Source organism: Pantherophis guttatus, chromosome 6, assembly GCF_059756535.1.
Source record: "Pantherophis guttatus breed Tessera chromosome 6, ASM5975653v1, whole genome shotgun sequence".
NCBI classification, from domain to species: Eukaryota; Metazoa; Chordata; class Lepidosauria; order Squamata; family Colubridae; genus Pantherophis; species Pantherophis guttatus.
This window is the reverse complement of record NC_142068.1, coordinates 1679535-1702500: the sequence shown is the minus strand read 5'-3', so window position 1 is coordinate 1702500 and position 22966 is coordinate 1679535. Positions and strand designations below refer to the sequence as shown.

General features: G+C 48.5%; 1 protein-coding gene across 2 annotated transcripts in view; it reads left to right on the top strand.

Moving 5' to 3' along the window:
* The window catches only part of TP63 (tumor protein p63), a 107033-nt gene that overhangs the window by 54698 nt on the left and 29369 nt on the right, over positions 1–22966 (top strand). For both annotated transcript variants that reach the window (XM_087872384.1, XM_087872383.1), the window contains exons 3-4: positions 18444–18630; positions 20555–20670. In XM_087872384.1, coding sequence (XP_087728510.1) covers positions 18444–18630; positions 20555–20670 — 303 coding nt within the window. The remainder of the gene's footprint in view (positions 1–18443; positions 18631–20554; positions 20671–22966) is intronic.

The following is a 22966-nucleotide window of genomic DNA, read 5'->3' as shown; positions in this document are numbered from 1 at the left end:
TTTCTCTACATTGAATTTCATTCAGAAATCAGAAATGTCCCTTGTGGTGTTGAGAACAAGACAGACATCACAGCTTTGGCATCCTTCAACCATTGGCTGCAGAATGCCAGGAACTACAGCCCTTAATTACAGGAAATCCTCGACTTATGACCATGACTGACCCACAAAATTTCCGTTGTTAAGCGAGACAATCATTTAAGTGAGCTTTGCCCACATTTGATGGTCTTCCTTGCCACCATTGTTGAGTGAATCACTGCAGTGGTGAAGTTGGTGACACGATTGTTAAGTGAACCTGACTTTCTCATTGACTTTGCTGGTTAGAAGGTCGCAAAAGGGGATCACATGACGGTTGTAATGTTTATGACATTACAACCGTCATAAATATGAATCACTTGCCAAGCGTCTGGATTTTGATGACGTGACTGTGAGGATGTTGCAACAGGCATAAGGGTGAAAAACAGTCATAAATCACTTTGTAAAAATGGTGCCATTATCATTTTGAACCGTCACTAAACGAAAGGTTGTAAGACCAGGATTGTGTAGAGCAGGGATCTCCCAAAGTGGCAACTTTTAAGACGTGTGGACTTCAACTCCCAGAGTTCCCCAGCCAGCCATACCTGATTTTGTGTTTTTTTTTCTCTTTCCCCCTAGAGTGGAGAGAGTGCAGAGGAAGGGATTGCAAGAGAGCAAACAGGCCAGAAGGGATATATATATCAAAAGAATGTATTAATGTCAGGGAATTCTGGGAGTTGAAGTCCACCCGTCTTAAAGTCGCCAAGTTTGGAGACCCCTGCCCTAGAGATCCTGCCCAGAGGCCTTATGGGTAGGTCTGTTTTAAGAAAACAGAAGGGTTTTGTTGAACTTCTGGGCTTCAGGGATGGTAGCTTCATCTCTCAGGCTGAAAGACACACATTGTGAATTCAAAACATTTGCTGGAAAGGGAAGCTGACAAAGAGAACGGCTGTTCCAGGTTGTGATTAAGGGCTTAGCTGGAGAAGACTTTAATGCTTCAGATATCGGAATTAAATTCTTGCTGACTCCAGGGAAGTAAAAAAAAAAATGTGCAACACATTCGAATCCAAGCAGGGAAGAGCGGATTTTCTGCATTATCCAGAGTTCACAGAGGACCAGGCTGAAATTATGTTAACTTGGACACATGCTGTGTGAAGATCCAGGTCTCTGGAGAAGACTCCGATGGTGGGAAAGTCGGAAGAAGACGAGGATGTCCATCAGGAAGAAGGATGGACTTACAGCCGTGATGGTTGCACCATGGGAAGACCTGAAAGAGAAACCAGGCTGGAGACAGGGCAACCGTGGAGAAGGCCCATCTGTGTGGTGACTGAAAGCTGGCCCTGGCTTGATGGCAGATGATGAACTGACCAGCCCATCAGGCAATGCAAAGACCGGATCTTTTGAGAAGTCCATCATGATGGGTAAGGTCGAAGGAAAGAGAAAAGGACCAGCAGTGGTGAGATGAATGGATGGACTATAACTGAGGTGTTGGGGGCACAGTTGGAAGACCTGAAGGGTGAGAGGAACATCATCTGGAGAAGGTCCATCTGTGTGGTTTCTAAGAGCCAGCACCAGAAGTTCAACAAAATCCTTAATATCGCTTTCACCTCCTAAATTCCCTTAAGGCCGAGGTCTTCAAACTTGGCAGCTTTAAGATTGTGGACTTCAACTCCCAGAATTCTCCAGCCAGCTATGCTTACTCTCCTCCTCCTCCTCCCCCATCAATACTACCATTGATAGTACTGCCTAGTTTGGGTAATGAAAGGTCTGCAAGAAAACCACCAAGCTCAGAGAGCACCAAGGACCCCATACAGTCCTCCTCCTCCACCACCACCACCACGTCTTCTTCTTCTTCTTCTCCTACTTCTTCTTCTCCTTCTCCTCCTCCTTCCTTTTCTTCTTCTTCTTCTCCTCCTCCTTCTCCTTCTCCTTCTTCTTCTTCTTCTCCTTCTTTTCCTCCTCCTCCTCCTTCCTTTTCTTCTTCTCCTTCTCCTTCTCCTTCTCCTTCTTCTTCTCCTTCTCCTGCTTCTCCTGCTTCTTCTTCTTCTTCTCCTTCTTTTCCTCCTCCTCCTTCCTTTTCTTCTTCTTCTTCTTCTTCTTCTTCTTCTTCTTCTTCTTCTTCTTCTTCTTCTTCTTCTTCTTCTTCTTCTTCTCCTCCTCCTCCTCCTCCTCCTCTTCTTCCTCCTCTTCTTCTCCTTCTCCTTCCTTTTCTCCTTCTCCTTCCTTTTCTCCTCCTTCTTCTCTTCCTCCTCCTCCTCCTCCTCCTCTTCCTTCTCCTCCTCCTCCTCCTTTCAACAAACCCCTCTCCCTTCTTGTACTGACGATGTTCCCTAGTTGGGTCACGAAACATCTGCAAGAAAACCACCAAGCTCAGAGAGCCCCAAGGACCCCATACAGTCCTTTTCCCTCTTCTTTCCTCCACCTTCTCTTCTTCCTCACACCCGACTTCCTGTTAGCACTGATGACGTCACATAGTTTGGTCACGAAACGCCTGCAAGAAAACCACCCAACCGAGAGAGCACTAAACACTCCACAAATAACAACCTGTTCAGCTTTTAGTCCTCCGCACCCCCTCCCCGAAAATAATAACCTTAGTAGGAGCCCCTTCCCCTTATCTGATAATCACCTGGAACATTTTCGCTGCATCTCCAGGGGCGAATCAGTGTCACCAGGTTGGAAACTGGTCAGCTCATCCGGTTGTGTCACACAAGGGCTGTTCCTGCAGCTCTGGGGTGTGTGTGTGTGTGTGTGTGTGTGTGTGTGTGGCTGTGCCATGTTTGCCAGCCCCCCCCCCCCTGCAAAGCCCTGGTTTTGTTTTTCCAGGGCTTGGAAGGAAGAGGTGTGGCTCTCTGCGATCTGTGTGTGTGTGTGTGTGTGTGTGTGTGTTTTGAGTGATTTATACCTCTTTGTGCAGCAATCCAGTTTGGAGATTTAACTAATCATAGGTGTGTGAACTAACTGGGCCTTTTGCAAAATATGGAAACGGGGGTTTCCCCCTCTGAGAGCCGGGGAGGAAATACTTTGGGGGGTGGAGGGTTTGAACCTGGCAGGAAGATGCCTCGCTTAATGACACGAGGATGTGCTGAATGACGGTAACCTAGACAACCGGGATTGCGGTCACGTTTTGCAGAGACTCCTCTATTTGCGACCACAAGCGGAACCCCCCCCCCAACATTTCTGGCTGCTAAGCGAGACGTTTTATCAAGGAGTTTTGTCCCATTCTAAGACCTTCCTTGCCCCGGTTGCTAAGTGAATCCCTGCAGTTGTTAAGTTGCCAACACGGTCGTTAAGCGAATCCGGCCTCCCCATTTGACTTTTGCTGGTCAGAAGGTCGCGAAAAGGGGATTGCATGACATCCCGCCCCCCCCCCCCAAGGATGCTGCAACCGTCATAAATACGAGTCGGTTGGTAGGAGTCTGAATTTTGATCACGTGATCACGAGGACGTGGCAATGGTTGTAAGTGTGAAAAACGGTCCTAAGTCGCTTTTTCCAGCGCTGTTGTATCTCCGAATGGTCACTAAGTGAACTTTGTAAGTCAAGGACTGCCTGTATTTAGTGATCATTTGAAGTTATAACAGCACTGAAAAAAAGTGACTTTTGTGACTGTTTTTCACACTTACGACCGTCGCAACATCCCCGGGGTCACGTGATCAAAATTCATACACTCGGCAACTGACTCGTATTTATGACGGTCGCAATGTCCCAGGGTCACGTGATCCCCCTTTTGCGAACCTTCTGGCAAGCAAAATCAAGGGGAGGGGGGGCAGATTCCCTTAACGACCGTGTTCCTCACTTAACAACCGCAGGGATCCACTTTGACAGCGGTGCCAAGAGGAGTCATAAAATGGGGGCAAAACCCAACGCCTGTCTCACTTAGCAACGGAGATTTTGGGTTCCGTTGTAGGTCGTAAGTCGAGGACTGCCGGTAGATGCAACCTAAGGGCACGGAGCATTTGGGAGTGACCTCTTTGGCAGTGATGCGGATCAGAGGGCCAGCATTATAGATCAAATTTGTGATTCCGTCTCTGCTGACGATACCTGGCACCTGGATCCAGCTCTGGAGCGATTGGCCATTGCATAAGATCAATCCATCCGAATAGAGCTGGAAGGGGTCCTTGGAGGTCTTCTAGTCCAGCCCCCTGCTCAAACAGGAAGCCCTAAACCATTTCAGACAAAGGGCTGTCCAATCTCCTCTTAAAAGCTTCCAGTGACGGAGCTACCCACAACTTCTGGTGGCAAGCTGTTCCACGGGTTAACTGTCCTGACTTCTTAGGAAGTTTCTCCTTAATTCCAGGTTGCTTCTCTCCAGGGTGGATTTGATTTAAATCGAGTTGATTTAAATCACAATTTAAATCATGATTTAAATCACTAGTAAAAAGGCCTGATTTAAATCAACTCGATTTAAATCATAATTTTTAAAGAGCAACTGTCATCTCTGCTACTCCTTTGACCCACTGTTGACTGACCGATAGTCCCAGGGTTGCAGAATATACAGCCTCCTGCTACATCACTAAGCTCCGTTTCATGCTGAATAAACTAAATTATTTATGTATCTTAAATAGAAAACTACCTTACGATAGATTTTTTTACCCCAAAAAGTTTTTTATTAAAATAAATTCGATAAAAATCAAAAAAATCCGATTTAAATCAAAAAAATCTGATTTAAATCAAAAAAATCCGATTTAAATCTGATTTTTTTAAAAAAAAATCATTGATTTTTATCCACCCTGCTTCTCTCCTTTTATTTTATTTTTTTATTTTTATTTATTTTTATATGCCGCCCTTCTCCGGAGACTCAGGGCGGCTTACAATGCGCTAAGCAATAGCCTTCATCCTTTTTGTATATATTTATACATAGTCAGCTTATTGCCCCCACAAACTGGGTCCTCAATTTACCTACCTTAGAAAGGATGGAAGGTTGGTTTGTTATACATGAATATAAAGTTATATACAAATATAAAATATTAGTTGTGCACAAATTAAAAACAGCAATACAAAACAACAGCAAGGAGCAAAACACGGTGCTGGAAACTCTCCAGTTTTTACTCCCTGTGCATGCATGTATGCACACACACACACACACACACACACACACACACACACACACAGCCCTCCCTCCCTCGTGGGGGTTGGGGGGTGTGGGGAGTTTGATTTATGCAACTAGAGTAGAGGCTGAAGGTTTCCTGGCGTGTAATCCAGGTAGATGGATTGGGCTGAAGTGGGGAGGAGGAAGAGGAAGGGGGAGGGGGGGGTCCGGGCTGTAGTGGGGGAGGGGGGCATGAAGCTACTTGCACAACTATGTACCAAGACAAGACCAGAGGCGCTGAGTGCTTGGAAGCCGTGCGGGGCTCCGTTGGGACTTGCCTTGCCCGGTTAGCCCGCAGGGGCGGTGGGGAAAGGTCGGGGGGGGGACTCTGGAGGCTGACGTGGCCCGTCCTCTGGGCTTAAGGAGGGAGGGGGGGAAAGGGGGTGGGGGGACTTGAGGAAGAATTAATGTCTTTGAAGTCTCCAGGGAAAAATTTACGGGCTGGAAGAGGAGATCCTGCGGGCAACTGCGCGGGAAGAAGATGGGGGGGCATTGCAGGTGGTGGGCATGGCGGCCGTTGCAAGCTGGGATTCTAGGCTGGGTTTTGCTCCGGAGGGGGCTTCCTCAAGGCTTGGCCCCAGACGTCTCTACAAGGGGTAGACTTGGCCGTCAAGAATGCCTTCCCTCACCGGTTGGCACGTTGGGTGAAACGCAGGTCCTGTGCTTGGTGCTTGGTGCTCTTTGAACGGGATGATTTTCTCGCAGACGTCTTGTTACCAGACTAGGTTACATCATCAGTGCTAGAAGGGGAAATAGGGTTTGTGGAGGGGGAGAGAAGGTGCGGAGGACGACAGTGGGGTCCTTGGTGCTCTCTGAGCTTGAGGATTTTCTTGCAGATGTTTCATGACCCAACTAGGTAATAGTGCAAACACTCCCTCTCATCTAGCATTGATGATGTTCCCTAGTTGGGTCATGAAACGTCTTCAAGGAAACCACCCATCTCGGAGAGTACCAAGGATCCCACCGTTCAATCCTGAGCTACAGATATTCTCTTTTATCAAAAACAAATCCTTTCCAACATCAATTGGTTTCAGCGTGTAGCTTTCCTCCCAGGATGGACTCCTGCGTCCCCCACAAGCCGGCCTAGAAGGGCTGTCCACCTTCCTTGTGTCTTTGACCTTGTGGTGGACCTCAGGTGGTGGGGATCTCCCACACATCCTTGACCACTTTTAAGACTTGTGGACTTCAACTCCCAGCATTGAAGAGAATTAAATTAAAAACGGAGAGATTGCAGAGAAAGGGATGACAAGAGATTTAAGCATAGCTGGCTGGGGAATTCTGGGCGTTGAACTCCACAAGTCTTCAAGTGGCCGAGGGTCGAGACCTCCGATTCTGGGAAGGCAACTGGGGAACGTTGCAACACGAGGCGGTTAAGAGCCGGAAACCACCGACCTGGGCCCTTCACACCTGGAGATGTTTGCTGGCACCCAGGTGACCTCCGAGAAGGTTGCTTGGCTTCCTTTGACCCATTTGGGTGCCTTTTCAAATTCTCCCTCCCCATTTTGGACACGGGAGGTGGGTGGGGGATTTCCTGGGCCTCGAGAATCCAGAAATTTTTGCCTCTGGAATTCAATTATGCAATCTCACCTCAACCTCGAATTGAATGGAAGGACGGCTTGGCTCTCACTTTTTTATTTGTGGAACAAAATTAATCCCTCGCGGTACAATTTCCTGTTTACTTGGCGATAAATTTTTTTCATTTTTCTTTTTTCAATAGCAGCTTGCAAAAGAAAGAAGTGATTTTTAATCGTTCAAACCTGTTAATAAGGAATACATTTGCAGGGGTCTCAGAACAGAAGAGAAGAGCAGAGTGGGAAGGGGCCTTGGAGGTCTTCTAGTCCAACCCCCTGCTCAAGCAGGAGACCCTAGACCATTTCAGACAAGTGGCTGTCTCTTCTTAAAAAACTTTTTTTAAAAAAAGAAGGAAGGAAGGAAGGAATTGAAGGAGAGGGAAAGAAAGAGTGAGAGAGAGGAAGGAAAGAAGGAATAGCAGAGTTGAAAAATGGTCCCCAGTCACTTTTTTCAGTGCCATTGTAACGTTGAATGGTCACTAAGTGAACCGTCGTAAGTCAAGGACTGCCTGTATTTTATGGTCCCACCAGTTCTCGCTTGCAGGCAAATGATATTTCTTGCAAATCTGCTTAGGCGACTGAGGCTGTGCAGAAGCTTAACTGCCCTGTATAGAGGAGGCTCCCTTTGTATTAAGCTCTGCTCTGCTGAAACGAAACTAACTGTTCTCTCCTGCCTTGTGCGTTGCTTGTAACTGCTACTGTGTTGAAGAAGAATCTATGTGGGTATTGTACATTTATCTTCATGTATTATTATGTATATAAAAGAAGTTAATGAATCCTGCTGCATCAGTCTGCCTGCGTGTGCTTTCTGGATTTAATTTCTGCAACAAGCTCTGACATAACAGAGTTGGAAGGGACCTTGGAGGTCATCTAGTCCAACCCCCTGCTCAAGCAGGTGACCCTAGACCAGTGATGGCTAACCTTTTTCTTGTCGTGTGCCTAATGCATAATGCAATGCGCACCCCCTCTGCATGCATGCACATTCCCCCCACGTTCCCCAACCCCACCCACCCACCCCCAGTTTTGGCCTTAGCAGGCCTCCCTGCAGCCTCCTGGGCACAAAAACAGGCTATGGGGGGCGGGCATGCTGCACCCCCCCCGTGCTCTTCTCCCCCCCCTGCGCATATGCGCATGATCCCTGCCCTCCATGCATGCATCAACCCCCCCTATGCATGCATATGAATCTCCCACTTGTGCCCAGACCCTTGCGCATCCTGAAAATCAGCTGGCCGGCGGGAGGCGTGCACATACGCCAGTATGCCGGAGCTGAGCTGGGCGATTGCTTGCGTGCCCGCAGAGAGGGCTCTGATGCCAGCTGTGGCACGCATGCCATAGGTTCACCATCTCGGCCCTAGATAATTCCAGACAAATAGTTGTCCAGTCCCTTCTTAAAAACTTCCCACAACTTCTGGTGACTTCTGACGGGTCAATCAATGAAGCCAGATTTGCTTCCTGATCCCAGGATTCACTTACCAACGCCAGCGTTTCACTTAACAACCGTGATGGAAAAGATCGGGAATATCAGGCGCGCGGCTCACTTAAAAACTGCCTTGCTTAGCAAGAGAAATTGCGGCGGTCGTAAGTCCAGGACTGCCTCTTCACAGCTTTTTAATTCTTCACAGCGGGGAAAAGTTTCACATCGGGAGCTTCCTGTCTGCATTTAGGCAGACTCTTTAACCTGGTTTATCAACTGTCCCACATTAGGGGTTTGTACAGCTACGAGAAGGCAACCCAGAATGTGGGACAATTGATTAACCAGGTTAAAGACGCAGACGGGAAGAGGTCAAACCTGGCTCGGAAGGTTGTTTGATGTTGGACAATGCTCGGCATCTGGAAACCAGGTTTGAGCCGAAATAGGGGAAGCCACGTTGTGTGAAACCAACCTTGCCACTTTAACCAAGTTAACGGGTGGGATGACTGTAATTGGGCCCACAATTAACAGTGGTAAGTTATGACGATTGTTTATTAGCAGGTCATTATGTGAGCATACATCATTTTAGAGGTTTTTTTTTTTTTTTGCAGCAGTCACTAAGCGAACCCATTCTTTGTTATGGCACATTTTTTTTGTGGAAAACTGGAAGTGCAGTTAGTCTTAGACTTACCACAATTCATTTAGTGACTGCTCAGAGTTACGACGTCACTGGAAAAAAGGGACTTACGACCGTTTTTCACACGACCATTGCAGCATTCCCCCTGGTCACGTGATCTAAATTTAGAGGCTGCTTGGCCACTGGTTCATACTTACGACCGTTGCTGTGTCACGTGATCCCCTTTTGCGACCTTCCGAAGAGCAAAGTCAACGAGGAAGCCAGATTCGCTTAACAGCCATGGCGAGAAAGGTCGTAAAACAAGGCAAAGCTCCCTTGACAAATGTCTCACTTAACAATGGAAATGTCGGCTTCCATTGCGGTCGTAAGTCGAGGACTGCCTGTACATGCTGGTTTCCGAGAAAAAACCAGAAACAGTGGTCGTGTGATCGCAGGATGATGCAGACGGACGTAGAGATCAGTTGTTGAATGCTCAAAATTCAACTGTGTGACCATGGGGGGGATGGGGCTGCCGGTTGGAACTTCGAATCCCGGTTGTAAGTAGGCTTTTGCAATCGGTTGTAACTCGGAACAGGAAATCCTCGAGTTACGACCGTAAATGATCCCAAAATTTCCATTGCTAAACAAGACAAGTGAGTTTTGCCCCATTTTGCAACCTTCTTGCCATGGTTGTTAAGCGAATCAGTGCAGTTGTTAACTGAGGAACACGGTTTGTTAATCGAATCTGGCTTCCCCATGGCTCGTCAGAAGATCGCAAAAGGGGGACCGTGTGACCCCGTCGTAAGTATGAATCGGTTGCAAAACATCGAAGTTTCATCACGTGACGGCCGGGACGCTGCGACGGTCGTCAGTGTGAAAAACGGTCCTAAGCCGCTTCTTTCAGGGCCGTTGTAACTTGGAACGGTCACTAAACGAATCGTCGTAATTCGAGGACTAGCTGTATACATTTGTGGCTTTCAGAATGAGCTGTCGCAGTGCAGGTATTGGATCCAGAAGTGAGCCAGCAGGGGGCTTCAGATCGGAAGGGGGGGGGTTCCCCCTCTGGTTGTGTTGTGTTGCGCTTGACTCACAACTCTTGAATGGGACTCGCGTGGAGCGTGCTGTCGGCTTTGCAGGAGAGCCCTTTGGTTGTGTTGTGTTGTGTTGTGTTGCAATTCTTGAATGGGGCTGGCTTTGCAGGAGATGAAACAAAGGCAGAGTGAAGGCCGACAACTGAGATCAGAGGATAAAGATTTGCGTCTTGGCCCGTGGGTGACCTTCCGTGGGCGCCCAGGTTTGTGACTCCAAAGCACAACGTCGTTAAGGTGGATGGACGGGCTCCCCAGCCTCCTCCCTCACCCGGGCTCCTCCTGGTTGTATCCGCACAACCCTCCAAACCTGGAAAATACTCGGTTTAGATTGGGTGCACCATTCCTGGCGTGTAACCAAGCGCCAACTGAGAATGCAATTCTTGTCTGGAGATCTGTTTGGAGGGGGGGGGCGGTGGGCACAAAGGGGCGGGGGAGGTCCTGGGCCTGGATTAAAAGAGATCCTGGGTGCAGGAGGGATCCACTAAAGCCTCTTGATGTATTGGCTTCTAGTAGAAGAGAAATGGGTTGAAATGAGGGGTCCTTGGCGCTTTCTGAGCTGGGTAGTTTTCTTGCAGACGTTTCACGACCCAACTAGGGAACAGCATCAGTGCTACGGTAGAATTGAGAAGGGTTTATGGAGAGGAGGAGGAGGACTGTGGGGTCCCTGGGTCTCTCTCAGCTTCATAGTTTTCTTGCAGACGTTTCGTGACCCAACTAGGAGACGTCATCAATGCTAGAAAGGAGAACGGTTTGTAGAAGGGAGGAGGAAGAGGAGAAGGAGGAAGGGAATGAGGAGGAAGAGGAAGAAGAAGGGAGGAGGAAGGAAAGCACTGCAAGGGTCCTTGATGTTCTCTGAGCTGGGTTGCTTTCTTGCAGACATCTCACGGCCCAACTAGGGAACATTATCAATGCTAGAAAGGATAGGAGCAGGAGAGAGCAGGAGAAGAAAAAGGAGAAGGTGGAGGTGGAGGAAGAAAAGAAAGAAGAGAAGGAGGAGGAGGAGGAAGAAAAGAAAGAAGAGGAGGAGGAAGTGGAGGAAGAAAAAGAAGAGGAGGAAGTGGAGGAAGAAAAAGAAGAGGAGGAGGAAGTGGAGGAAGAAAAAAAAAGAGGAGGAGGTGGAGGAAGAAAAAAGAGGAGGAAGTGGAGGAAGAAAAGAAAGAGGAGGTGGAGGTGGAGGAAGAAAAGAAAGAAGAGGAGGAGGAAGTGGAGGAAGAAAAGAAAAAGGAGAAGAAGGAGGTAGAAGAAAAGCAAGAAGAGAAGGAGGAGGTGGAAGAAAAGAAAGAGGAGGAGGAAGTGGAGGAAGAAAAGAAAGAGAAGGAGGAAGAGGAGGAAAAGAAAGAGGGACAAGAGGAAGAGGAGGAGGAAGACGACTGTGGGGTCCTTGGTGTTCTCTGACCTTGGTGGTTTTCTTGCGGACGTTTCACGACCCAACTAGGGAACATCATCAGTGCAAGCCCCGCTCCCTTCCAGCACTGATGATGTTCCCTAGTTGGGTCCTGAAACGTCTGCAAGAAAACCACCCAGATCAGAGAGCCCCCCCCCCCGCTACCCCCCAGACCCCACAGTTTGTTTCTGGTTCATAATTTCCCCCAGTTCTACTCAGAGTAACAAAGAGCCTCAATACAACTCAGCAGCAACCCTCAAGTACACAACCCGGCCAGAAAAACCCTTCCAGGCAGATGCAATTTTGGGGGGTGGGGGGGTGGGGGACACTAATGCCTCCCTGCAAATTGCTGGCTCAGAGCACCCTTCTGCCCCCCCCCGGCCCCCCTGTTTCCCTGCCATCCCTTGGCCCAAATCGAATCCGTGGCCCGTTTGCTGCCTCCCACCGGATGCCTTTTCCGTCCGTGGCTGCCTTCGGGCTTTGCCCCCCCCCGCATCTCTCGTCCCCTCCCCACATCTGTGGTGACTCGGATGCAGGCAACCCCCCCCACCCCCCCACCCCAGGCCTGATGTCAGCATCTCTCAGCTGGGCGCGGCCCGGGGAGGAATGTGCCGCGCCCGGCACTCACCGGGTAATTAATCCCCACAACTGACAGGTGGCAACAGGCGGCATGGGGTGGGCCTTGTGCGGGGAGGCTGGCTGGCGTGGGGCTGGCAGGAGTGGGGGGAGGACTCGGGCTTTGGAGAAGGGGCTCCTTCGGCTGGCCTGCTTGCAACTGGGAGACCCCCAGAATTGGGGTGGGGTTTCCTTGCGTCGGGATTTTTTGGGGGGGAAATGCTTTGCACATTGCAATTTGCTCTGAACGGAAGGGCGGGGGGCATTTTAACCACCTTGCCACCCTTTGCAAATCAAGTCCTTCGCTTGGCGTTCCAGGTGGTCCTCGACTTACGACTGCAGGGATAAGTCCTCAATTTATGACCACCATTGGGAGCAGAACTTCCGTGGCTCAGCGAGGCGCTTCCGAAACATGAAGTTTTTAGGTTGAGTTTCGCCGGGTTTTATGCTCTTCCTTGCCACGGTTAAACAAAATCACCTGCAGTTGTTAAACGAATCCCCGGTCATTAAGCACATCTGAACTTCCCCCGGTGGACTTTGCTTGGCTGGGAAAGGCACAAATGATGATCACGTCACACACACAACCAGGATGCTGCAACCATCATAAATAGATGCCTGTTGGCAAACCCCTGAATTTTCTCCCATGATTATTTTTTTCCTCATTTTATGCTTTTTATTGTTGCTTTTAATCTATATAAAATAGGAAGAGAAGTAAAAATGGGAAAGGAAAAAAGGAAAAAGAGGAGAAAAGAAAATGTACAAGGGGAAAATGCATTGACTTTTTAGCACACTACAAGATAAAAAACACTCCACTCTCAACTCTTCGCTTTTTTTACACGTTACACAGGCAGTCCTCGCTTAGTGACTGCCTCGTTCAGCAACGGAATGCCCAATCCTCGCACCGATGACCCTCCCGGGTCTATAAAGCCACAGGGAAAGCTGAAGTCAGATTGTAAGCACGGTTGTGGTGTGCGATCGCTCTACAACGAGAGTCGCCAGGTCTACCTGTGGTTGCTACCTGTAGTAAGTATATCACTGGCCATTTGTACGACGGCAAATCTATCTTACCCACAAAACCAAAGTCAAAAGTTTCATTTTTTTTTTAATTTATATCAAACACAACATCCAGAAATGATACCCAAACGAAAAAGACACTTTTAAATATATTCTCCCTCTTTGAATAAAACAATCCATTGAAGGCAATTCTGCTTTTATCTTCCTTGCTATGGAAATAATACGTATTATTTCTATACCATGCTGGTTTTCTCCTAGGATTGTGGGGGGAATGTTCTGACGGTCGTTAAGTGTGAGGAGTGACCCTAATTCACTTTTTTCCCAGTGCTGTTGTACATTATATTGGATAACCGTTTGTCTGAAGCGGTGCAGGGTTTCCTGCCTAAGCAGGGGGTTGGACTAGAAGACCTCCAGGGTCCCTTCCGACTCTGTTATTCTGTTTTCTGTTATTCGGTCGCCAAATGATCCTTTTTCCTTTTTTGGGGACGGGGTCTTTTTGTTTTTACTTTTTTCTTTTTGTCTCGGCCGCCTCTGCCTTTTGCTTTTTAATCCCTGGAATTGTGGGACGTGTGAGTTTTGCAAACTTTTTGTCAACAGGACGTGAATAGACGGGGAGGAGGGAGGGAGGGAGGGAGGGAAGGGGCGGCTTGTTGGAAAAGCAGACAGGTGTGCAACAAAGTCGGGGGGGGGCTTGCGACGTGTGCCCCGGATGGCTGTGGGACTCGCTGGGGGTGCCAAGAAGAGTAACGTAGCCCGTTTCTCTCCCTTTCACTCACATACACAGCAGCAGGTGTGGGGGTTTTTGGGTGGGGGGGGCAAACGGTGGCACGTGGGTCCCTTGTGGAGAATGCAAATAGCCACAGAGGCTGCAAAGAGATGCATTTGGGGGCACAAAACATGGTGGTGGGGGGCTGTATGTGCATTCGACATGAAGCAATATCCTGAATGGGCAAAGATCGGGATTCTTTGGAGCCCCTTTTCCGACGTGCAGATTTTGAATAATGTTTGCAAGGGTTCCTGCTTTTAAGATGGTGTAGATCAGTGTTTCTCAACCTTGGAAGCTTGAAGAGGGGTGGACTTCAACTCCCAGAATCCCCCAGCCAGCAGCGCTGGCTGGGGGAATTCTGGGAGTTGAAGTCCACCCCTCTTCAAGCTTCCAAGGTTGAGAAACACTGGTGTAGATGATTCCATTCGGAATAGAGCTGGAAGGGACCTTGGAGGTCTTCTAGTCCAACCCCGTGCTCGGGCAGGAGACCCTAGCCTAGACCACAGCGGTGAAATTAAATTTTTTTCCCTACCAGTTATGTGGGTGTGGCTTGGTGGGCGTGGCTTGGTGTGTATGTGGGGGGGTCATGTGACTGGGTGGGCGTAGCCAACTTTTTTTTTTTACTTTTTTAAAACATTTTTTAATTTTAAAAATTTCCGACAATCAGCTGTGCCCACGATCGTTGGAACCTTTTTAAAAACTTTTTAAAAGCATTTTTTTTACTACCGGTTCTGGCAAACCGGCCTGAACCGGTAGCATTTCCCCCCTGCCAGACCATTTCCATCCAATATTTTCTTAGAAACCTCCAGCGGTGAATCACCCACAATATCTGGAGGCAAGTAGTTCCATAGTTCATTCTCCTCACTGCTAGGAAGTTTCTCTTTAGTTCCAGGTTGCTTCTCTCCTTGATTAGTTTCCTCCCTCCCTTCTGGAATCATAGGCCTGCAAGGGGACCTCAGAGGTCTTCTAGTCCAACCCCCTGCTCAGGAAGGAAACCTTATAGCATTCCACACAAATGGCTGTCCACTCTCTTCTTGAAAACATGCAGTGATGGAGCTCCCACAACTTCTAGTGGCAAGCAGTTCCACCGGTTGATTGTCCTCGCTGTCAGGAAATTTCTCCTTAGTTCCAGGTTGCTTCTCTCCTTGGTTAGTTTCCATCCATTGTTTCTTGCCTTCTGCCTTCAGGGGCTTTGGAGAATAGCTTGACTGCCTCTTCTTTGGGGCGGCCCCTCAAATACTAAAAAAGTCCGTTTTTCAGGGCCATTGTAACTTCGGATGGTCACTAAATGAATTTTTGTAAGTGAAAAAGTGGTTGTATGTACGAGGACTGGTCGTAAGGCAGGTTTTTCAGTGCCATAAATTCGAATACTTGTTAAGGAAACCGTTGTAAGTACGAGGACTATTTCTTTCTCATCAAATAATGGCTGTCCAATGCTTTTTTTTTTCTTTTCAGCGACAAAATGCCCCTTTTCTACCCGTTTGAGCTCCCCAAAATGCGACCCCCGTTGGCCACCGTGTGGGTCTTCATTCTGATAAATTAATTTTTTTTCCACCAGGTCTTTTATTTTTTTTTAAAAAAGAAAGCACATTGGGGGGGGAGGGAAAAAAAACTCCCGTTTCCTCTTGGCTCCGAATGTCGCAAGTTGTGTTATTTTTTTCTTCTTTCCTCCTTTTTCTGCTCTTTTTTTTTTTTCTTCTTTTTCTTCAAACCATACCCCCCCCCCCCCGCGGGGCCTGGCACGTTCCTGTTTCCGCAGGCTGTGTAAACCCTTTGTGTCCATAAATCCATAGCCTGCGGGCACTGCGAGAGAGGCTGTTGCACAATCTCACATTGTCGCACTTTAAAAAGAAAGAGGGCTTAAGACAAGGGGAAGAAAAAAAGGGGAGGGGGAGAGAAAACCCTGGGCCTTGGGCGGCCGCACCCACAAACTCCGGGCAGGGAAAGGGTTTTGGGGTGTTGGGTTTTTCGGGGGGGGGGGCTGAATCAGGGTGGTGCTTTTGTTCCGCGATGCCAGGGGACTCCCCCAATTTTGGGGGTGGGTGGGTGGGTCGAAAAATGCCTTGGCCTGGGGCTTGTGTTTTCCCAGCTGCCAGAGCCAGGCCCCTGCGTGCCACCTTCCCACCCACGGGCACCTCCTGCCAAGGGATGTTATCTGGACAGGCTGCCCGGGGCTGAGTTGGCGCGTTCCTGCCAGCCCTTTTGTGCTCGGCCGGTCCGGGATTGGCATCCCTGAGCAAACAGAAACGGCGTCCTCTGAAAGGGCACGAAAGATGCCCATGCCAGCCCCGTGGGTGCGGTGGGGCGGTGGGCAGGGGCTTTCCAAGGGCTTGGCGCTCTCTGGCAGAGGGAGGGGGGCATCCTAAGGCGTGTTTGGGGCATTGTTTCCCCCCCCCCATTATGGGCATTTTGGAAGCCTGCCCCGTGGCTAGGAGAGCTTTGGGAGTTGCAATCCTGAGTTAAACTGCTGGTGGGATTTTTTTCTGCCTCCTCTTCCTCCTGTTCTTCTTCCTTCTCCTGCTCCATCCGTCTTCTCCATCTCCTCCTCCTCTATTTCTTCAGCTCCACCACTCCTCCTCCTCCTCTTCCTCCAGGACCATCAAGTCCCCTGCTCCTCCTCCTTCACACAACCAGCATTTCTCCTCCTCCTCCTCCTGTGTTTCCTTCCCTTCTTCCTTTGTTGTCGTCTCCTTTTCCTTCTCCTTTTCTTCCTTCTCCTTCTCTTATTCCTTTTCCTCTTTTTCCTTTTTTCCCCCTCTACCTTCTCCTTTTCCTTCCTTCCTGCCTCCCTCCCTTGTTCCTATTTCCATCCCTACCTTCCTTTCTTCCTTTTCCCCTCCACCTTTCCCTTTCTTTCTTCATTGTTCCTATTTCCTCCCTCCCTCATTTCTCCCTTCCTTCTTTCCTCCCTTCCATCATTCCTTCCGCTTTCTTCTTTCCTCCTTTCCTTCCTTCCCTCCTCCCTCGCTATCTCTGCCCCTCCCTTCCTTGTTCCTATTTCCTTCTTCCCTCCCTCCCTCCTTCCATATCATCTTCCTTGCTTGCTTCCTTCCTTCCCTCCCTCCCCCCTCTCCTTCCTTCCTTTCCCCCCCTTTTTTCCTTCCTTCCTCCCTCCCTCCCTCCCTCTCCTTCCTTCCTTTTTTTCCCCTTTTTTCCTCCCTCCCTCCCTCCTTTCATATCATCTTCCTTCCTTCCTTCCTTCCTTCCCTCCCTCCCTCCCTCCCTCTCCTTCCTTCCTTTCCCCCCCTTTTTTCCTTCCTTCCTCCCTCCCTCCCTCTCCTTCCTTCCTTTTTCCCCCTTTTTTCCTTCCTCCCTCCCTCCCTCCTTTCATATCATCTTCCTTCCTTCCTTCCTTCCTCCCTCCCTCCCTCTCCTTCCTTCCTTTCCCCCCTTTTTTCCTTCCTTCCTCCCTCCCTCCTTTCATATCATCTTCCTTCCTTCCTTCCTTCCTCCCTCCCTCCCTCCCTCCCTAAAACGGGTTTCCAATTGTCTAGCAACTTTTCCAGTTTCTCCGGGGAAGGAAATCCTGGTTTGACCTAAGGAATCAGACCTGGGTTGTGAACCCCTGGGGGCCATTTCTGCCCTCCCCCCTCCTTTACAGGGGTTTGGGCCGCTGTGGGTTCCGCTAAGCCCCCGTCTTTGCCACCCCCGATTCCCACTCCCCGCGACGCTTCCCAACCTGCTCCGGGCTGCAACGCAAGCAGAAGAACGCTCTCTTTATCTTCGGCATTATTTGACTTTTAACAGGGTTTTATTGTCAACTGCCCAGACGCCTTTGGCAGTTGCGCAATTTAAGGTTTTTTTAAAAAATAAAAAAAAATCCATAAAAATCAGAAGCGTTTGCAAAGCTTGGAGGGAGACCTCCGCTGTACAGCCCCCGAACGCAATAGGAACGAATACGGGTAGTCCTCGACTTCAATGATTCATTTAGTGACCGTTTGAACTTACAACGCCACTGCAAAAAGTGACTTTTTTGTACTTACAACCTTTGCAGCATTCCCCGGGGACACGTGATCCGAATTCAAAACACTTGTCAACTGACTTGTATTTATGACGGTTGCCGTGTCCCGGGGTCACGTGATCTCCTTTTGTGACCTTCCAGCCAACAAGCAAAGTCAATGGGGAAGCCGGATTCACTTAACAACGGTGTTAAGAATGAAGCTTTGCCCACTATCGAGGAATGGACTTTGAAGATGGCTAGTTTTGCAGAGATGGCGAAGATTTCAGCATATTTAAAAGACTGTTCACAAGAGACTTATGAGTGGGAATGGAAAAGGTGGATAGAATATGTTCAGAACAAATACCAAACTAGAAAGTATCAAATAGCTTTTATTTGAAAATAATGTATTAGAAATATTTTAATGTAAAGAGACAAAGAGGAAAAATTATACAGGGGGAGGGATGGGTTCAAGCTTATATATCAGTGTCATTAGTTATGAGTACATAATAGGGAAGTCTGGGGGGGGGAGGGTTAGGGAGGATGGGAAGTTTGGGGAGGGGGGGTGAAAAAAGGGGTGAAAATGTAATTGTAAAACTTTTGCAATAAAAAAAAAAAAACAACGGTGTCACTTACTTAAGAACTGCAATGATTCACTTAACAACCGTGGCAAGAAAGGTTGTTAAAATGAGCCGAAACTTGCTTAACAAATGTCTCTCTTCACTAATGTCTCACTTACAGAGAGGAGTTTGGGGCTTCCTTTTGGTCATAAGTTGAGGACTACCTGTACCTTGGCACCTTGGGCGTGGGTGCGAATTCTGCATTGTGTGAACAAGTCTTGGGTGGGGTGGGGGAGAGCTCAGCTGCTCAGCCAGCCTTGAAATTTCACCCTGTTCATCGCTCTCTTTTTTCCCTTTCTCTCATTCTCTCTCGGCACAGTATTCCACAGAACTGAAGAAACTCTACTGCCAGATCGCCAAGACCTGCCCCATCCAGATCAAGGTGATGACCCCGCCGCCCCAGGGGGCCGTCATCCGAGCCATGCCGGTCTACAAGAAGGCCGAACACGTGACCGAAGTGGTCAAGCGGTGTCCGAATCACGAACTCAGCCGGGAATTCAACGAAGGTGAGTCCGAAGGAGGGAAGGATGGATGGAAAAATTATGATGGTGGTAGTGGAGGAGGAGGAAGAGAGGGAAAAGAAGAAGGTATAGAGGAGAAGGAAATGGAAAAAGAGAAGGAGGAAAAGGAGAAGAGGACGAGAAGGAAGAAGGAGAGGAAACGGAGGAGGAGGAGGAATTGTGGTCACGAAGACTTGGCTATGAAAATTTAGGGACAGGAAGAGTTGGATGTTTGCAACGTAGAATAACAGAATCGGAAGGGACCCTAGAGGTCTTCTAGTCCCACCCCTGGCTCAAGCGGGAAATCCTATGCCACTTTGGACAAATGACCGTCCGATCTCTTTTTTTAAAAAAAACCTCCAGAGATGATGCATACATTGCATTGATGTCTTGGCGATGTCTTAGGACCTTATGGAGACCTCAGCTTTTCCCCCCTTTGAATATTTTGCATAAGTGCCTCAAAACAGAGAAGGCCGCTTGAAGACTTGTGGACTTCAACTCCCAGAATTCCCCAGCCGTGCTAGCACTTTTTGACGTGTATCTATCCCCTATTGCTTACTCTCTTCTAATCCCTTTCTCTGCAATCTCTCTGCTCTAAGCGGGGTGGGAGGAAAAGAAATAGGCAGGGCTGGCTGGGGAATTCTGGGAGTTGAAGTCCGCAGGTTTTCAAGTGGCCAAGGTTGGACACCCCCACTCTAAAAGCTTTAGCTTCCCTTGCAGCAATGTTTAATGCAGTGGTGAAATCCAAATTTGTTTACTACCGGTTCTGTGGGCGTGGCTTGGTGAGCGTAGTAGGGGAAGGATACTGCAAAATCCCCATTCCCTCCCCACTCCTGGGGGAAGGATACTGCAAAATCTCCATTCCCACCCCACTCCTGGGGGAAGGATACTGCAAAATCTCCATTCCCACCCTACTCTGGGGCCAGCCAGAGGTGGTATTTGCTGGTTCTCCGAACTACTCAAAATTTCCGCTACCGTTCACCTAGTGACCATGCGAAATTACGATCACACGGGGGAAAAAAGGACCGATGGGCGAGCCTCACTTTAAGAATTTATTCTTATGAAATTTTATTAATTTTATTGATTAAATTTGTTTGCTGCCCATCTCGCTGCAAATGTCGAAGTTGACAGGATGAAAATTCGGGTACTTGGCAACCAATCTGTAGAGGGAGTCCTCGATTTACAATGGTTCGCTTAATGACCATTCAAAGTTACAATGGCACTGAAAAAAGGGACTTAGGATCAGTTTTCGCACTTATGACCATTGCGGCATCCTTGGGGTCAAAATTTGGATGCTTGGCCACTGACTCATATTTACGACGGTTGCAGCATCTCGGGGGTCCCATGATCCCCTTTTGCGACCTTCTGACAAACAAAGTCAAGGGGGAAGCCGGATTCACTTAACAACCGTGCTGCTATCTTAAAAACTGCAATGATTCACTTAACGACCACGGCAAGAAAAGTCGTAAAATGGGGCAGAACTCACGTAACAAGTGTCTCATTTACCAACATAAATTTTGGGCTCGGTTGTGGTCGTAAGTTGAGGACTGCCTCTATTTACGACGGTCGCAGTGTTCCCGGAGTCACATGACCGACATTTGTGAATTCCCCACCCGGCTTCCAACAAGCAAAGTCAATGGGAGAAATCGGGTTCGGCTTAACAGCCCCCTGATTCGCTTAATGACTGCAGCAAAATAGTCATAAAATCAGGTGTGACTTGCTTAGCGACAGATTGTAGTCTCAGTTGCGGTCGTAAGTTGAGGCCCACCTGTGCTTCCTCAGGTTGGAGATTGACAAGGCATCTTCCAGCAAAGTTTAACCTGCTCCGGCCTTCCGTGGAGTGAAGCGGGGTCCCATTTCCAGTCCACTCGGGACCGGAGAAGGAGGGAAGTTTGAATTTTGGAATTATTTCTCTATTCTTCTTTTCCAGGCCAAATTGCTCCTCCCAGTCACCTCATCCGCGTGGAAGGCAACAGCCACGCGCAGTACGTGGAAGACCCCATCACCGGGAGGCAGAGCGTCCTCGTCCCTTACGAGCCACCCCAGGTGAGCGGGGAGGGCAGGTGGGAGGGGTCCCCGCCAGGTCTTTTCGGAGGTCTCTCACCCCCCCCACACACATACACAAATCAGGTGCACCCCTGAAGGTTCATTTAAAGGGGTTCCCATGCAGAGGAATCTCCTCACTGAACAGTCAGCACCTGTTTGGACTAAGATCAGAGTCCATGTAATTCAAAGGAGGTTGGCTTTAGTCTTCTAGGATTCTAGGCGGATTCCTCTTTTGACCCTAACCCCAGCTTCTGCCCCCTTTTCTCCCACACATCTCCCTCCCTCCCTCCTTCATTCTCCAATTTCCTCCCTCCCTCTCCTTTTTTCCTTCCTTCCTCCCTCCCTCCCTTCATCATCCTTCCTCTCCTTATCCTTCCTTCCTCCCTCCCTCTCTCCTCCTTCCTTCGTTTTCCAATTTCCTCCCTCCCTCTCCTTTTTTCCTCCCTCCCTCCTTCTTTTGTTCTCCATCTCCCTCCTTGTTTTCTTCCTTTCTTCCTCCCTCCTTCCCTCCCTCCTCTTTCCTTCCTTCTCCAATTTCCTCCCTCCCTCTCCTTTTTTCCTCCCTTCCTCCCTCCCTTCCTCTTCTTTCCTTCGTTCTCCAATTTCCTCCCTCCCTCTCCTTTTTTCCTTCCTCCCTCCCTCCCTTCATCATCCTTCCTCTCCTTATCCTTCCTTCCTCCCTCCCTCTCTCCTCCTTCCTTCGTTTTCCAATTTCCTCCCTCCCTCTCCTTTTTTCCTCCCTCCCTCCTTCTTTTGTTCTCCATCTCCCTCCTTGTTTTCTTCCTTTCTTCCTCCCTCCTTCCCTCCCTCCTCTTTCCTTCCTTCTCCAATTTCCTCCCTCCCTCTCCTTTTTTCCTCCCTTCCTCCCTCCCTTCCTCTTCTTTCCTTCGTTCTCCAATTTCCTCCCTCCCTCTCCTTTTTTCCTCCCTCCCTCCCTCCCTCCTCCTTTCTTTGTTTTCCAATATCCTCTCTCCTTCTCCTTTTTTCCTCCCTCCCTCCTTCTTTCTTTTGTTCTCCATCTCCCTCCTTCCTTTCTTCCTCCCTCCTTCCCTCCTCCTTCCTTCATTCTCCAATTTCCTCCCTCTCCTCCCTCCCTCCCTCTCCTTCTTTTGTTCTCCATCTCCCTCCCTCCTTCCTTCCTTCCTTCCTCCCTCCCTCCTTCCAACTCCTATCTCCTTCCTCTAATTCCCATCCTGTTAAGCGCAGAAGATCAGATCCAACATGAAGGTAAATTAAACTGGTTTGTTGCTAAAAGCCTAAATACAGGAATTTTCTCAACTAAAAGTCAGTATGTGCTAAGATGGTCCACAGAATTCAAGGGAATTTGGACTTAATTCGCTTGTGGCTACGTAGGGATTCTGGACTGATTCCTCTTTTGACTCCACTCCCAGCTTCTGCCACCCTTTCTCCTACATATCTCCTTCCTCTCATTCCCCATCTCCTTCCTTCCTCCCTCCCTCCCTCCCTCCTCTTGACCTCCCTCTCTCTCTCCTCCTTCCTTCTCCATCTTCCTTCCTTCCTTCCTCTCTTTCTAAAAGATGAGATGCAAAATGTAGTCACACAGGACAGTTTCTCGGCACTCTGCCTCGAAGCATCCTGTTAAAAACTGATTTTAAACAGAACTATTATTAGATATGTGTGTGTGAGATAGTTGCTGAATTTTTTTTAAAAAAAATACCATGCCTCGTTTTTAAGTGTCTGAAGCACATCTGAGCAGGAAAAAAAATTGAGCGTTTGGCACAAAGCAGGACATTGTTCAAATAAATATACTGTAAAGAGAGAAGATTAAAATCTGTTTGTATTCATACACGCATCAGCATTTTTTTTTTAAAAAAAAGTTCTCTGTGAAAAGCTTATTCTTTAACGATCCAAATCTCTTGGCTCGTTGCAATCTTCCAACTTCTCAAGCTGAGAAGATTGTCAACATTTCCACGGATAGGTTCGAAGCTGTGAGATGCATATATATATATTTATCCCTGCGTGCGGTTGTAAAGTCTGTTTCCCACTTGGAAACAAGATGCTTCTTTTTCAGCTGCAATTATTTTGCAGAATTTGCAATTTCCCATCTTGCCAAGTTAACAAACCAGTGCAAAACCATTGTAAGGGTGCAAATTTGCCACTAGTCCACATTGTGCAAGCTAAAAAAAGAGAGAGTCTGTTTCTCTCTCTCTCTCTTTGTCCCTCTCTGTCTGTCTGTCTGTCTGTCTCTTTGTCTCTGTCTCTCTCTCTTTTTCTCTCTCTCTGTGTCTCTAAGTCTCTGTCTCTCTAAGTGTCTCTCTCTAAGTCTCTCTGTCTC